This window comes from Mandrillus leucophaeus, unplaced genomic scaffold, assembly GCF_000951045.1.
Source record: "Mandrillus leucophaeus isolate KB7577 unplaced genomic scaffold, Mleu.le_1.0 Scaffold751, whole genome shotgun sequence".
Classification (NCBI taxonomy): Eukaryota; Metazoa; Chordata; class Mammalia; order Primates; family Cercopithecidae; genus Mandrillus; species Mandrillus leucophaeus.
In genome coordinates this window covers 204,591-219,495 of record NW_012108153.1, presented here as the reverse complement: position 1 = coordinate 219,495, position 14,905 = coordinate 204,591, and the positions used below count along the sequence as shown (strand labels likewise).

Sequence of the window (14,905 nt, the reverse complement as noted above, 5' to 3'; positions counted from 1 at the left end):
AGGCGGAGCTTGCAGTGAGCTGAGATCTGGCCACTGCACTCCAGCCTGGGTGACAGAGCGAGACTCCGTCTCAATAAAAAAAAAAAAAAAGAAAAATAGATACGCAAGGTTGAGGCTCTGGGAAGGGGCTTGCCCTGGCTTGCACAGCCGGTCCACGAGCTGGATCTGTGGCAGGGCTTTCAGCAGGAGCCTGAGCCTGAGCCTCTAAGATGCTCCTGCTCTCCCTGCAGCCTCAGAGGGCCTGGGGCAGAGAGGCTCCCTCTGCTTCTCCTGGGCTTTCTCCCGGAGCTGTTTGCAACACCTTCCTGTGAGCACATAGCTTCCTGATGGGGCCCCTCCTGCTTCCGTTCCAGGGGAGGCTCTGTGGCTTGGATCTGGGGGCCACCCTTGGGGATGCAGATGGTCAGGAGGAGGGCTGCTGAGAGCCTGGGCTAGTGACAGCCTGCCTCCGGCCACTCCCAGCAGACCTGCTGGAATGCCCCACCTCTTCTGAGGCTAGGAGCGTCTCCCTCTCCCCAAATTTCATACAATCCCCACCCTTGGCCCATTGTTCCTGTCACCAGACAACCTTCTCCCCTTTCCTTGCCAGTCATTCGAGATTCTGATATGAAAAAAGAAAAAAGGGGCTGGGCGCAGTGGCTCACGCCTATAATCCCAGCACTTTGGGAGGCGGAGGCAGGTGGATCAGTTGAAGTTGCGAGTTCGAGACCAGCCTGGCCAACATGGTGAAACCCCATCTCTACTAAAAATACAAAAATTAGCTGGGTGTGGTGTTGCATGCCTGTAGTCCCAGCTACTGGAGAGGCTGAGGCGGGAGGATCGCTTGAACCCAGGAGATGGAGGGATTATAGGCATGAGCCACCGTGCCTGGCCGCATCACCCATTTTGGTTTTTTTTGTTTTTCTTTTTGAGGCGGAGTTTGGTTCTTCTTGCCCAGGCTGCAGTGCAGTGGTGCAATCTCGGTTCACTGCAATCTCCGCCTCCTGGATTCAAGTGATTCTCCTGCCTCAGCCTCCCGAGTAGCTGGGACTACAGGCATGCACCACCACGCCTGGCTAATTTTGTATTTTTAGTAGAGACAGGGTTTCTCCATGTTGGTTAGGCTTGTCTGGAACTCTCGACCTCAGGTGATCCTCCCACCCTGGCCTCCTGAAATGCTGGGATTACAGGCGTGAGCCACCCTGCCCGGCCTCGCATCACCCGTTTTCTAAGATGCAGTGAGCCGAGATTGCACCTCTGCACTCCAGCCTGGGCAATAACAGAACGAGACCCTATCTCAAGAAAAAGAAAAAAAGGTCCCACTTCCCTCGATCTCCCGCTTCTCAGGAGTGGCGTGGGCTTCTCCCTGTGGGTGCAGCTTCTCAAAGGCAACTTAGATCTCTTGGGGCCAGGACTCTGGACTCTCCTCTCCCACTGTCTGCCTTACTTGGAGCAGTGGCAGCTCCACTGCAGAGGTGGCGGCTCCTCTGCAGGTGGGGAGAGCCTGGCCTTTCCCAGGATCTGAGCAGGCCATGCGGGGAACGTGGGCAGAGGCCTGCTCAGGGTCAGCTGTGGATGAACCGGGGCTGCCTGCATGGTGGTGCCAAGAGGTGCTCTGATGTGGCGGGTTTGCAGAAACCTGGAGTGCCAAGATCAGGTTCGCTCCTGGTGGAGTGACTGCTCATGGCCAGGGAAGCCTCTGAGAGGCAGGAGCAGCTGGAGGGGCTGTGTGTTCCGGGTGAGACTGTGGATGGCCACGCCTGGTATCTGGCGGGCACAATCCAGGTGCCGCTCCTTGGGCTGCCTGGAGGGACTACAGGCCTGCAACGTCCGGAGGGATGCTTTGAGCCATTTGGAAAGGACACACTGGGACTCTGGGTTCTAGATCTTTCACTCACCGGGGTCCCTGGGGCTCCCGCCTGAAGCCAATCCCTTGGCCAGCAGGGCTCTGACTTGGGAGCCTGGTCATTTGCCAGGAAGTGGCACAGGGAGGCTGGCACCATGGGAGACCCCTCAGTCCATCAGTCACTAGTCCAGGACGCTCACCCCAGCAGCATCTTTTAAAAATTATTTTTATTTATTATTTTGAGACAGGGTCCTGGTCTGTCGCCCAGGCTGGAGTGCAACGGCACCATCTTGGCTCATTGCAACCCCCGCCTCCTGGGTTCCAGCGATTCTCCTGCCTCAGCCTCCTGAGTAGCTGGGATCATAGGTGCCCACCACCATGCCCATCTAATTTTTGTATTTTTTATAGAGACGGGGTTTCACCATGTTGGCCAGGCTGCTGTTGAACTCCTGACCTCAAGTGATCTGCTCGCCTTGGCATCCCAAAGTGCTGGGATTACAGGTGTGAGCCACCGCACCCAGCCACAATATTTTACTGTCAACTATCATTGCCCTACTGTGCAATGGAACACCCGATTTCTTTCTCCTAAGTGTAACTTTGTACCCATGGGCCAGCCTCTCCTCATCCTCCCTTCTCCTTAGTTGTTCACCCAAATCTCATTACAGTAGGACCCTAGAACCCACTGGGCGCAGTGGCTCAGGCCGTAATCCCAGCACTTTGGGAGGCCGAGGCAGGGGCATCACCTGAGGTCAGGAGTTAGAGACCAGCCTGGCCCACATGACGAAACCTCATCTCTACTAAAAATACAAAAATCAGCTGGGCGTGGCAGTGGGTGCTTGTAATCCCAGCTACTCAGGATGCTGAGACAGGAGAATCGCTGGAACCCAGGAGGTGGAGGTTGCAGTGAGCTGAGATCACGCCATTGCACACTCTAGCCTGGGCAACAAGAGCAAAACTCTGTCTCAAAAAATAAAAAAGAACCCTAGACCCAATTTGACCTAGGAGGCAGAAGTGAAATGGCCTCGAAGCCTACACATAAATCCTGCCTCTGCCATTTACAAGCTGGGTGACCTTGGGCAGTTTGCTTGACCTCTCTGAGCCTTTACTTCCTCACGGACAAGTTGGGCATGACAGTGGCGTCTACTGGCATGAACAAGGTTGCTGAGAGGACTGACATGAGGGGCATGGCCCAGCAGTTCCCACCATGCTGAGCACGTAGCAGGAGTTAAGGGAATGGAAGGCAATCCAGAAAAACCCGTGACCCCTGAGAAAAGCTTGCAGAAGGTGGGCAGGGAGAGGTTTGGGGGGGGGACCTGGTGGGATCTGGGGAGTCCTTGGAACTGACACAGGGAGGCCTCACTCAAGATCCAGCCACCGGCCAGGTGCAGTGGCTCACGCCTGTAATCCCAGCACTTTTAGGAGGCCAAGACCCGCAGATTGCTTGAGGTCAGGAGTTCAAGACCAGCCTGGCCAACATAGTGAAACCTGTCTGTATTAAAAATACAAAAATCAGCCAGCTGTGGTGATGGGCACCTGTAATCCCCGCTACTCAGGAGGCTGGGGTAGGAGAATCGCTTGAACCCAGGAGGCGGAGGTTGCAGTGGGCCGAGAGCGTGCCACTGCACTCCAGCCTGGGTGACAGAGCGAGACTTCATCTCAAGCAAAAACACAAAAACAAAAAACAGCTACCAGGGTAAAGGCTGAGCTGGCGGGCCCTGCCTTGACTCGGAGTCCTGACTGTCCCCAGATGAAGCACCCTCAGTTCAGCAAGTCACCAGGAGGCCACCACAAGACTCAGCACTCAGGTACCTAGGGCAGAGGGGGCGGGCGGACGGAGGGGCAAGCTCCAGGAACCCCCAGAGGAGCACACCTTGCTCACAAGCACACAATTCCTTGGTGGGGGGTATCAGGAAGGAGAAGGATCCCCAGCCACAGCAGTTGCCACCCATGGACCCAAAGTTGCAGAAGCAGCTGAGGAAAGCAGAGAAGGCCGAGAGGGAGTTCCGGAAGAAGTTCAAGGTGAGGCCTCCGAGTTAAGCAGGAGTCCTGGCAGGGTGGAGACCAGGGCCCCACAGATCCCAGGCTCAGAAAGAAGACAGGGGCCCGAGGGCGGCAGCACGAGCAGAGGCCGTAACATCTCGCGCCCCAGTTTGAAGGGGAGATCGTGGTTCACACGAAGATGATGATTGACCCCAATGCCAAGACGCGCCGTGGGGGCGGCAAGCACCTCGGGATCCGGCGCGGGGAGATCCTGGAGGTGATCGAGTTCACCAGCAATGAGGAGATGCTGTGCCGGGACCCCAAGGGCAAATGTGAGTGCGCCTGGCCCTGCAGCCCCAGGAGGCACCCCCACCACCCTGGGCCTCAGAACCCACCATGCCCACTCTCTTCACAGATGGCTACGTGCCCAGAATAGCGCTCCTGCCCCTGTAAGTACCAGTCCTGACTGGGGGGGGAGGGGTGGGGTATGGGGAATGAGCCACAGTGCCCCTTGCTGACCCAGCTGTGCTCTGCCAGGGAGATGGAGGTGTACGATGATGTCGACTTCTGCGGTACGTGGACACTCTGGGTGGTCTGGAGGGACCCTGGCGATTCCCCTGGGGAGCTGCTCACTATTGGGCATCTGGGGAGAGGAGTCCATGGAAGTCACGCTTCCTCGGCAGACCCCCTGGAAAACCAGCCACTTCCCCTGGGACGGTAAGGCCGGTAGGCATGGGGCAAGGACAGCCGGCCAGCCCAGCGCCCGCTCACCCAGGAGCCCTGGAACCCGGCGCGGGAGAGTCACAGAGCTGCCCGGGCTTGTGCCTGGCCACATAAAGTCCGTTTAAAGCAGTCCCTGCTTCTTGTCTTTTCCTTCCCTCCTGATTGGCAGAGTGGAGCAAAGGCACGGGAACCCCCTGACCAAACACAAAAGGGGGTGTGTCTGGGGTCACCCTGCCACAGTCTCACACCTAAAAGCAAGGGAGAAAAGGGTGGCAAGAAGCTGGTGAGCAAGGGGGGCTCCTGGTGATCAGAACCCCATGTGCTGCCAGCCAGGGCAGCCAGGCAGGACGTGTCCCTCCACAGGCAACAGACGAGCAGCAGGCAGGCCTCCTTGCCGGGGACGCACACCTGCTTGGCCTGAGCGGATCCTGAGGGCGCTTCACAGGGGTAAAGGGTGGGGCCTATACCCAATTCTGACAGAGCCCAGATATCAGATTTGGCCTGACCCTCTGGTAGGACTGAACATGGGTGGAAGGCGGCACACAGTTTGGTCTGTTTCAGCAGGGGAAAAAAATGCCAGAGAACAAGCCCGACTGAGGCAGGGTCTGTGCCCCAGGGTGTTAACCTCATAACAGTGAGACAGGATGGCTTTCGGGAGGCTTTTCTTCATTTTTGAGACAGAGTCTCACTCTTGCCCAGGCTGGAGTGCAGTGGCGAGATCTCGCTCACTGCAACCTCCGCCTCCTGGGTTCAAGCAATTCTCCTGCCTCAGCCTCCTGAGTAGCTGGGACTACAGGTGCCCTCCTCCCAGATTACAGGCACGAACCACTGCGCCTGGCCTCGGGAGGCTCTAAACAGCCAAATGCGCCATTATCAGCCCAGGGATTACAGCCCACAGGAAGGCAGTTTCCAGGGAAGAGTCTCCCCCAGTCTGTGGGCAGGCACTCAACCCTGGGGCCTCAGACAAGCAGGAGAGGGGATGAGATCCCTGTTCCTTGGACTGGAAGCTCGAGTGACCCCAGCTCCCCACACCTCGGGTGGTTGCCCACACAGCACACACAAGCAGGCTGTTTTCAGGAACCGGTATTTATTATCAAAGTCATATTCGATGTCAACAAGATGCCACAACTACAAAAAAAATTGCGCACATTGCAATCTCAATGCAAACAGTCAAATGGAACCCCAGTCATTAAAAAAGTAATTCAAATTACCCCAAAAAGCAACTGAATTTTTTAAACATCTTTATACATCCAGCCAACAAATTAAAATGGTTAACAAGAAAAAATACAAATTCAGAGGTCTCGTATCGATGTTTAAAAAAGGCAACTGCTTAAGCGTTTCTATCAATTCGAACGTCAATCTCTCGGCCACTCAGCTTCATGCCGTTCATCATCCGGCAGGCTCTCTCGGCCACCTCTGGCGACTCGAACTTAACCACACCACACCCCTTGGACTTCCCATTCTCCATCTTGATGTCGGCGTACAGCACGTGGCCTGGGACAGGGAGGGAAGAGACCACACTTGTCAGGCAAACCCAGAGCTCAGCCTGTCTGGACTCCATTCAGTCCCGATTGTTAGATTTTGGTGGACAGAGTAAAAAATCCGCCTCAACGGCTTGCCCCCAAGAACCAGACACGACCTGATATCTGGAGCACAAAGGCTCAGAATACAACAGTGGGAACCAGTGACTAGGCCCTTGGCCACACTGCCATTCTTCTGCTAACAGAGCCTGCCCCTGCCCCATGAAAAGCCTTCCTAGAGGATTCAATGCACGCCTTGATGCTTCACAAAGTTCAAAGAAGAGGGCGCTGAGTAAAGCCAGCTTTCTAGGCAGAAAGTTGGCTATATATTTTACAAAGTGTTCATTTCTGATACGCCACCACCCCTGGTTACAAAGCCATCCACAATCCAATGGACACATCTGTACTGTCCAAATGAAAGCCAGCAGGTTTCACTTACTCATCTGAGCACCTGTTAAGCATCCAGATATGTGTCGACTCTACGGAAACAGGTCAGAGCCCTAGAGGACAAAGGCTCTACTCCAGGAGTGCCAAAGGTGCTAGGGCCACAATGCCAGAGGCAGGAACTCTGCCTGAGAGGGCCCACGGCAGGTAGGGTGGAGGGGTCCTCAGGGGAAAGTTCTTACACAGAAATTCACCAGAAAGACTTGCCAGTAATGGCTCACACAAGAGCACTGCGGGACACGTGCAGCACTTGCTGCTCAGGTTCTGGGACAGGAGGGAGATGGAGGAGGATGGGACCAAATCTTCCAAGAGGCTTGTTGAGTCTGGACTTCCTCTTGAAGGTACAGGGCCCCTCCAAGCATTGCAAAAGTGGGGGTTGGGGATGCTGTGATCCCACTGGCCTTTCAGAATATCTAGCTACAACGTAGAAACTCAGGAGTGGGGAAAGAGGTAAAGAACGGGGCAAAGAGGCACGTCGTGACTCAACGGCTTGCCCCAAGAACCATGGAGAAGCAGCAATGGTGGTGAAATCAGAGCCACTGCTGAAACAGGAAGCGGGAGGGCAGTGCGGAAGCAGCCGCCCGGTCCTCTAGCTCAGGCCCCTCTAGCTAAAAAGAACAGAGGTGGTGCATGAGGGGTGGAGGCTCACCCTGGAGGGCAGGGAAGGAAGACAACTTGCTTTCAGCCACAGAGGGAGCCCTCCAGAAGAGTAGCAGGATGTGCCAGGAAACCAGGAGACCTTAGCCTCATCCTCACAGGAGCTGCTGTGTGCCCAGAGCCTGCAGCGCCTCCCCATGGCACCTGCTGGGCTAGGTGTTCTCTCCGAGGCCCTGAACCAGCTGTGCTAAGGGGAAAGTGACCTCGTCTGGGATGTTTTTATTTAGCGTTGCCACCTAGAAGCCAGGTGACCTGAGAAGACTGACTCATCTGTGAAATGGGGACACTACTACCTTGTTTCAAAAGCCTCAAAAAGGAAGAAAAAAGGAAATTAGGATGAAATGAGAACACAGGTGAAAAACGTGCGACACATCACAGGACACTCAACAACCTGCCTGAGCACTGGCGTGGGCAGAACAATGGCAAGGCCATGGGTCCTGAGCCGATGGAGGGGGCTGGGAGGGAGGCTTTGCTGCTGACTTGGCTGCATCACCAGTAAGCATGAGGGAGGCACCTAGAAAGCCGTTCCCAACACTTACCACACTCGTTGAATTTGTCCTTCAGCATCTTCCATGTGAAATCGAATGGGAGCTGAGGAGGAAGGAAAAAAGGGAGACTGATGTGTGATTAAACCAAATCCTAAGGCACGCCTTGCAGCTGACTCTGAGGGCTACGCTAGATTTCTTACTATACCAAGAAGCTGGCTGCTCTTCAGACTGAGGCGATCAGCAGGGAACTGATAGGTCCACGTGGCACAAGGCTGTGAAGTGGCACAGCCAGCTCCCTCCCTGGGGCTCAGACTGTGGGAGCACTGTGCAGGATGGGACGCCTGGGCCTGTGGTGCGCAGCCCACAGTCACTAAATAGTGGCTAAGAGTGGCTGAGCTGGGGAAAATAATTCCATTACAGCCACTTCTTTCCCTGGATCATTGTGCAAGACACAATGCCTCTTCAAGCCAAGCAATCAGAAACTGCAGTCTCTGAGCTCAGAGTCTGCTCCATATTCTAGCGCAGTGGAGAAGCCCAGGCTCTTCCAGAACTCACAGTTCTCACATTCCTTACTTGTCCCACTAGCATAAAACGTTTGGGACAGGAGCAAGGAGATGTGGTCCTCTTTGGAGGGCGCCACTTCTGACTTCATCCTGCTGATCTTTGTCTCCCCTGTCCCCTCATGCTCACCACCACCAAGAAGTTCCCCAAGAGCCACTTACATTTCTCACAAATATCTGGCAGGCCTTCCTGGCCACCCCAGGAGCATGGCCTCCAGCTCCACCAAAGGAGCCTGCGAAGCTTCCTCCAAAGTTGCCACGCTCCATCTCGATGGCACGGTCAAAGCTGGCACCGCCACCGCCACCCATGGCCAGGCCCATGCGCTCAATGCCAGCGCCCAGGGCCGGGCCCATGGCGGGGCCCATGCGCTCGAGGCTGTTGGCACCCATGCGCTCCAGGCCCATGCGCTCGAGGCTGTTGGCGCCCATGCGCTCCAGGCCCATCCGCTCCAGGTTGTTGGCGCCCATGCGCTCCAGGCCGGTGGCCATGCGATCCATCACGGGGCCCATGCGCTCCAGGCCAGCCCCCATACCTGCGGGCACCATGCGCTCCATGCTCAGGCCCATGCGCTCAATGGCAGGGCCCATGCGCTCCACGCCAGAGCCCATGCGCTCAATGGTCTGGCCCACACGGTCGATGGGAGCGGCCATGCGCTCAAGGCCGAAGCCCATGCCGGCACCCATGCGCTCCACGCCTGAGCCGATGCGCTCCATCGTCTGGCCCATGCGCTCGATGCTGGACGCCATGTGGTCAAGGCCCAGCGGGCCCATGCGCTCAATGCCGGAGCCCATGCGCTCCACGGAGCCCATGCGGTCCATGACCAGGCCCATGCGCTCGATCTCGGAGCCCACGCGATCCATGCCGTGGCCCAGGCCTGCGCCCATGCGCTCCATGCCGGCACCCCCGAGGCGGTCAATGCCAGGACCCATCCTCTCGATCCCAGGGACGCTTCCTCCACCTCCACCTGAAACAGGGACACAAAACACAGGTTGGTGTCAAGAACTTAAGTATGCGTGTGCACAACACGTCAGACCACTTCAGCTCATGGGCATGGATCGGGGTAAAGGCCCACCATAATTTACCGTTAAGACACCCCTCAAATGTTGACAACAGCTACAGCTGGGTGATGGACTCATGAGGGCCTCCCAGCATTCTCTCTGCTCTATGCCACAGCTGAGATTTCCATAACACAACTTCTAAAGAACACCCCTGTATGTGTGTCTGTGAGGTGCTAGTGTCTGTGACAAGCTTTGTGAACCCTGGATGTCAATTCCTGAGACCTCTGAGGTTTCTCCATCAGCAGACACTGAGAAACGCTCCAGGGGGAGGCAAGGACACCCCCCACTTAGAAGGCCACCCAGGGTAATGAACAGGAGTTACGTGGAGACAAGTCCAAGTTACTCCCACCTTCCCCTCCCAGCCTGTCCCTCTCGGATGCTCTGCTGGGGGCCACTCTGGCTGCATTTCCTCAGCGCTTCCAGGACACAGAGAAGGATTTTCGGCCACACCATCAAGCAGAGGTCAAAAAACATACACCGAGAGATCCTCTGTGTACAAATGCACACAACTGGCCACTTCTGGGGACCTTATTATTAGGGAAACCAAATGATCTGCTGGCTTTGGAAAGAAGATGTTGATGGAACTGCAGAGTGGGCTCTGGTGGCAGCTGGGGGTCAGCCAGCAGAACAAAGGGACCCCCCACCCGTAGCGCTTGCAACTCTGGAAAGCAAGGGTCTGGCTCCATCAGCAAGGCCACCCCTTTTCACATGCCGAGCTTGGGGCTCCTCCCCGAAACCCTGTCATTTGCCTCTGAGAGTGGCCATCAGCCCAGAGCCAGCCTGTGACTGACCCAAGCAGCCTAGTCAAAAATACCTATTCAAGAGGAAACTCAGCAGTTTCTCCAATTGGCTCTATAACTGACCACAGACAAGTCTCTCTGTTGCTCCGTGCCTGCTTCCTTAGCTGCAGAGCAGCACACTGAGAGACAAAAAGCAGGCCCAACTTTAAGAATGTGTGACTTTCAGAGGGGAGATGTCTCAGAACTTCCCCACAGTATAAGGAACCTAGCGAGAATGGGCACTTTGCCCAAAGGCATCAGAAATGAGGTGGGGCGGCTGGATGTGGTGGCTCATGCCTGTAATCCCAGCACTTTGGGAGGCTGAGGCGGGCGGAACAAGGTGAGGAGTTCGAGACCAGCCTGGCCAACATGGTGAAACCCAATCTCTACTAAAACTGCAAAAATTAGCTGGGCATGGTGGCGAGCGCCTTAGTCCCAGCTAGTCAGAAGGCTGAGGCAGGAGAATCGCTTGAACCTGGGAGACGGAGGTTAGAGTGAGCTGAGATCGTGCCACTGCACTCTAGCCTGGGCGACAGGGTGAGACTCTGTCTCCAAAAAAAAAAAAAAAAAGAAAGAAATGAGGCAGGACAACTCCCAATGCCAACAGAAGCAAAAGACTGGGAGGAAATGGTGCCGGTGTGGAGCTCCAGAGCCAGCCCAACACAGATGTCAGGAGGTGAGATGCCAAGACACTCAGAGGGAAAATCAGGCTGAAAAAGTACATTCGGGTCGGGTGTGGCGGCTCATATCTGTCATCCCAGCACTCTGGAGGTGTGCAGTTCAACTGAGGCCAGGAGTTTGAGATAAGCCTGGATAACATGTCAAAATGCCATCTCTACAAAAAATCAAAAAATCAGCCAAGCCAAGTGGCATGCGCCTGTAGTCCCAGCCACTTGGGAGGCTAAAGTGGGAGAATCGCTTAGGCCTGGGAAGTCAAGGCTGCAGTGAGCCGAGATTGCGCCATGGCACTCCAGCCTGGGCGACAGAGCGAAACTCTGTCTCCAAAAATACTAAAAAAGTACATTTTGTTCTCAGTATTTATAAAACTCTGTATGAAAGAAAGATTCAGAACAAAATGTTTCTAGCAGTCATCACTGGGCGATGGGGCTTCAGACCATACTTTCTTCATATTTTCCTATTGAGTACCTGTATCTATTTCCTGTTGAGTACATTATATGTTGGGTGGTATACTTTCAGTCTTATCAAGTCTAAGGAAAAAATACTTACTTTCAGGAATTTATAATGTGGAAAACAAAACCCCCAAATGAGAGGTACTCTAACAGTGAGGATGGCCGGCCTGTACACAGCACATGCGGAAGCACTCTCACATGCATTCGCTCTCCACGGCATCCCCGAGGAATCCCCCATTTTACAAATGAGTGCTACGAGAAACAGAGAGGTTCGGTGACTTGCCAAAAGTCACACAGCTAGAAAGAGGCAGAGCTGCTCCCACCCCGGGCAGTCTGTGTCAGAGCCCGCACTTCTCACCACTAAGCTCTACGGTCCCCCGTGATAACGGCCTGTTCTAAAATAACAAAACATCAAACTAAGCGGTTCCTACCTCCTCCCTGCTTTGCAATGATCTCTCCTCTCTTCAGTGCATTACTTAGGATTTCTAAGGAAATCAGGAAGAAAAAAAAATTAGCCAAATTTCTCTATGGCAATACAAATGTGCTCATTACAGATTCCAGAGTAGAAATACTAATAACAATGACAAGAAAAAGAAAAAGGGAAAGGGGTTTGAGAAACACACGCACAGACAAGATCATTTTACAGAGAACTAGGAGAGTCCTTGATGCTGGGTTCCGATGCCACGACCCCACGCAGCTCCAGAGTCTGAGGCCCAGCGTGCGGGGTCACCTGCGAATGCACCCACCAGAGACAGGAGCCAGTGCATTCATGAACCGAGAGCCAGAGCAAGAAGGGGGCCATCCGGTCTTGCTCAGCGGCAGTTTTCTACAGTTGGTCCAGGTTCTCAGAACTGAGGCTTCCTTGCCTCACCTGAGCTGGAAACTAAGCCCCCACCCCCACCCCAGCCAACTTCTTGTTCAGAAGACCGCCCAGCAGCACCCACTTGGAGCCCACATTTATCCACCCAGAGGCACCTCTCGTTATCATAGAGCAAATTAAAGCTGCAGCTCCACGGACAGCCTCTATGCTAACGAGTGAGCTCTGCGTGAACATCCTTGAACATGCCAGTCCTGCCTGAAATGAGCTGGGTGTGCTGTGACTAGGCAACAGATAAGGTTTCAGGAAAATACCTAAATGCACCCCCCGCCAAGTGTCCCAAACACAGTGCTGCTGCTCACTTGCCCACGGCTCACCCACACCTCCTTAAGGTTTGTCTGATGCTATCATGGCATTACCTTTCCAAGCTTCTGGTCCGTCTTTTGCTATGTAGAAGACACTTGTACCCACCCACTCTGGTCTCAAAGTATATGCTCAGCAACTCGGACATGAGCCACGAGGCACATTTCACTTTATGACCATGGCCACAAAGCCATTAAAACCTGTCCCCCCGCCGTGCAGTGGCTGATGCCTGTAATCCCAGCACTCTGGGAGGCCAAAGCGGGTGGATCACCTGAGGTCAGGATCAGCCTGGCCAACATGGTGACACCACGTCTCTATTAAAAATACAAAAATTAGCCGGGCATCATGGTGGGTGCCTGTAATCCCAGCTACTCAGGAGGCTGAGGTGGGAGAATTACTTGAACCCCTGTGGTGGAGGTTGCATGAGCTGAGATGGCGCCACTGCACTCCAGCCTGAGCAACAGAGTGAGACTCTGTCTCAAAGAAAAAAACAAAAAAAAAAACCCAAACAACAACAGAAAAAGCGCCTGTCCCCCACACAGCTGCTTCTTATATCCCAACTAACTGCCGTGGGACGAGGCGGGAAAGTTCACCAAGAGACACAGACTTCAGTCTACCAGCAGGTACAGTTCATTCTCCCAGGATGCCTGCGATCCTGCCCAGACTGCCTAAGCCGAGGCTGGCTTTACAGCACCTAGACCAAACTTGTCCAACATGTCTTACTTTGCTGTTGTTCTGTTTTGGGGTTTTTGGCAGCCTGAAACCATGGTTTTTAAGTTTCTGTCTCTAGTGATAAGCGGAAAAGAGGGATGAGGAAGGGGCTTTACTGACCCAAACAGAAACCAACTGAGAAACCATGACTGTGTTCTCCCATGCACATCCCTGACCTAGATCAAGCTTTCAACTAACACACCTGCAAGACACCTGCACAAGCTTTCAACCAGCACGCCACTGATTTGAAGAGAACGGCGGAATTCTCCCATCGGCATTCACAGGCCTCCCTGCACTGACCACAGCTGCAGCCTGTTCTGCCCATGCTCCTCCCCTGCCTCACACAGACCTGCACCTTCAACCTCTGCACCCGATGCCACCAGCCGCTCTATCTGCATACACCTGCTGCCTGTGCCAAGCCCGCTCGGCCCCCTAGCAGAACCAGTGCTCTGAGCAGCAGCAGCTAGAGTAGCGTCTGGCAACCCATGTCTCCACCAGCGTCCTCACTAGGCCACTTGGATGCACAGACCTCTGGCGCTGTCCGAAGCCACCCTTAGTATCGCCTCAGCTGCACCTCATCCTTGAAGGTCAAAGACCACAGACCCATCCAAATTTTTTGAAGCAAAAAGCCCATCCTCTAATACAGAAGTGCGTGTGCACGGCGAGAAGTATGTCTGCACAGAAAGACTTCTCTGCTGACAACAGCAGTGGCTGCATCTACATAATGGGGTTTGGGTCACAACCTTCTCATCTTTTACAAGGTTCTTTTTTTTTTTTTTGAGACAGGGTCTCACTCTCAACCCAAGCTCCCAAGCTGGATGCAGTGGTGTGATCATGCTTCACTGCAGTCTTGACCTCCTGGGCTCAAGTCATCCTCCCACCTCAGTTTCCCAGGCAACTAGGACAGGTGTGCGGCACTATGCCCGGCTAATTTTGTTTATTTTTTGTAGAAAGGAGGTCTCACTATGTTGCCCTGGCTGGTCTTGAACTCCTGAGCTCAAGTGATCCTCCTGCCTCAGCCTCCCAATGTGTTGGGATAACAGGAGTGAGCCACTACACCCAGCCTTACAATGTCTTTTAAAACAAAGGTCCTAGCTTCTCTGGGGAAAGGCCCACCACAGTGGTCACTTGCTTGAGAAGGCCTTTCATGATTCCTGCCGCTGGCCACTTCTTTCCTTGTGTGTTCATCTCATACAGGCTGAAATGGGGATCACACTTTTCATGCTGCGAGGTCCTTGAAGAATCTCTCCCTCCCATGCTGAGAGGGCCTTGAAGAATCTAGTTATTATTAATCTCACTCCTGAGAAATGTCAGGTGCGATGTAATGAACACCTTGAGTGCCTATCTTTCAATAAAATAAGCAACTCCGTTAGAGATGTGGCAGTAGGAGCACATTATGAATTAACAAGGACTGGCAGCCAATGGTGGGCTTAACATTCCCAGTCTGAATTAACCCAAGTGACCTCATGGTTCAGCATGGTCCTCATGGGTGCTATCTGCTGGACAGCAGAGCCCAGGAGTCAGTGGCGGGGGTGGGAGGGCAGGGCGACAGAACCCTGCAGCCCTGCAGTGGCATCCTCATGGAGCTCTGCTGCTCTCCTTCCATCCTGCCACCTCTCTGCAAGAAGGCAGCACCCCACTCCAGACGAGCATGCCACAGGCTTGCATCAGCATGTTGGCAAGGGTCTCACAACTCATCTTGCTGGCTGTCAACAGGGCCCCAGAGCTCAGGGAGCACTGTGAACTCCAATTTACACCCACAAAGGGTAGCATTTTTACTGTCAAATACTGCCTCACAACAGTCAGTTTTTGACATTTAACAATCTCTCTTTTTTTTTTTTTTTTTTTT

General features: G+C 54.2%; 2 protein-coding genes across 5 annotated transcripts in view; one reads left to right on the top strand and one right to left on the bottom strand.

Annotated features, from left to right (window-relative positions):
* The window catches only part of PRAM1 (PML-RARA regulated adaptor molecule 1), a 17,134-nt gene extending 12,477 nt beyond the window's left edge, over window positions 1-4,657 (top strand). Inside the window, exons 7-13 of the mRNA XM_011966274.1 lie at window positions 231-307; window positions 3,573-3,630; window positions 3,736-3,844; window positions 3,975-4,137; window positions 4,221-4,254; window positions 4,343-4,377; window positions 4,489-4,657. Of these exons, the coding sequence (XP_011821664.1) occupies window positions 231-307; window positions 3,573-3,630; window positions 3,736-3,844; window positions 3,975-4,137; window positions 4,221-4,254; window positions 4,343-4,377; window positions 4,489-4,526 (514 nt within the window). The 3' untranslated portion in view covers window positions 4,527-4,657. The remainder of the gene's footprint in view (window positions 1-230; window positions 308-3,572; window positions 3,631-3,735; window positions 3,845-3,974; window positions 4,138-4,220; window positions 4,255-4,342; window positions 4,378-4,488) is intronic.
* A 941-nt stretch (window positions 4,658-5,598) lies between these two features.
* Window positions 5,599-14,905, bottom strand: part of HNRNPM (heterogeneous nuclear ribonucleoprotein M) — a 41,883-nt gene continuing 32,576 nt past the window's right edge. For all 4 annotated transcript variants that reach the window (XM_011966265.1, XM_011966266.1, XM_011966267.1 and 1 more), the window contains 4 exons: window positions 11,597-11,650; window positions 8,360-9,162; window positions 7,689-7,740; window positions 5,599-6,022 (listed from right to left, as the gene is read on the bottom strand). In XM_011966265.1, the coding sequence (XP_011821655.1) occupies window positions 5,859-6,022; window positions 7,689-7,740; window positions 8,360-9,162; window positions 11,597-11,650 (1,073 nt within the window). In that variant the 3' untranslated portion in view covers window positions 5,599-5,858. The remainder of the gene's footprint in view (window positions 6,023-7,688; window positions 7,741-8,359; window positions 9,163-11,596; window positions 11,651-14,905) is intronic.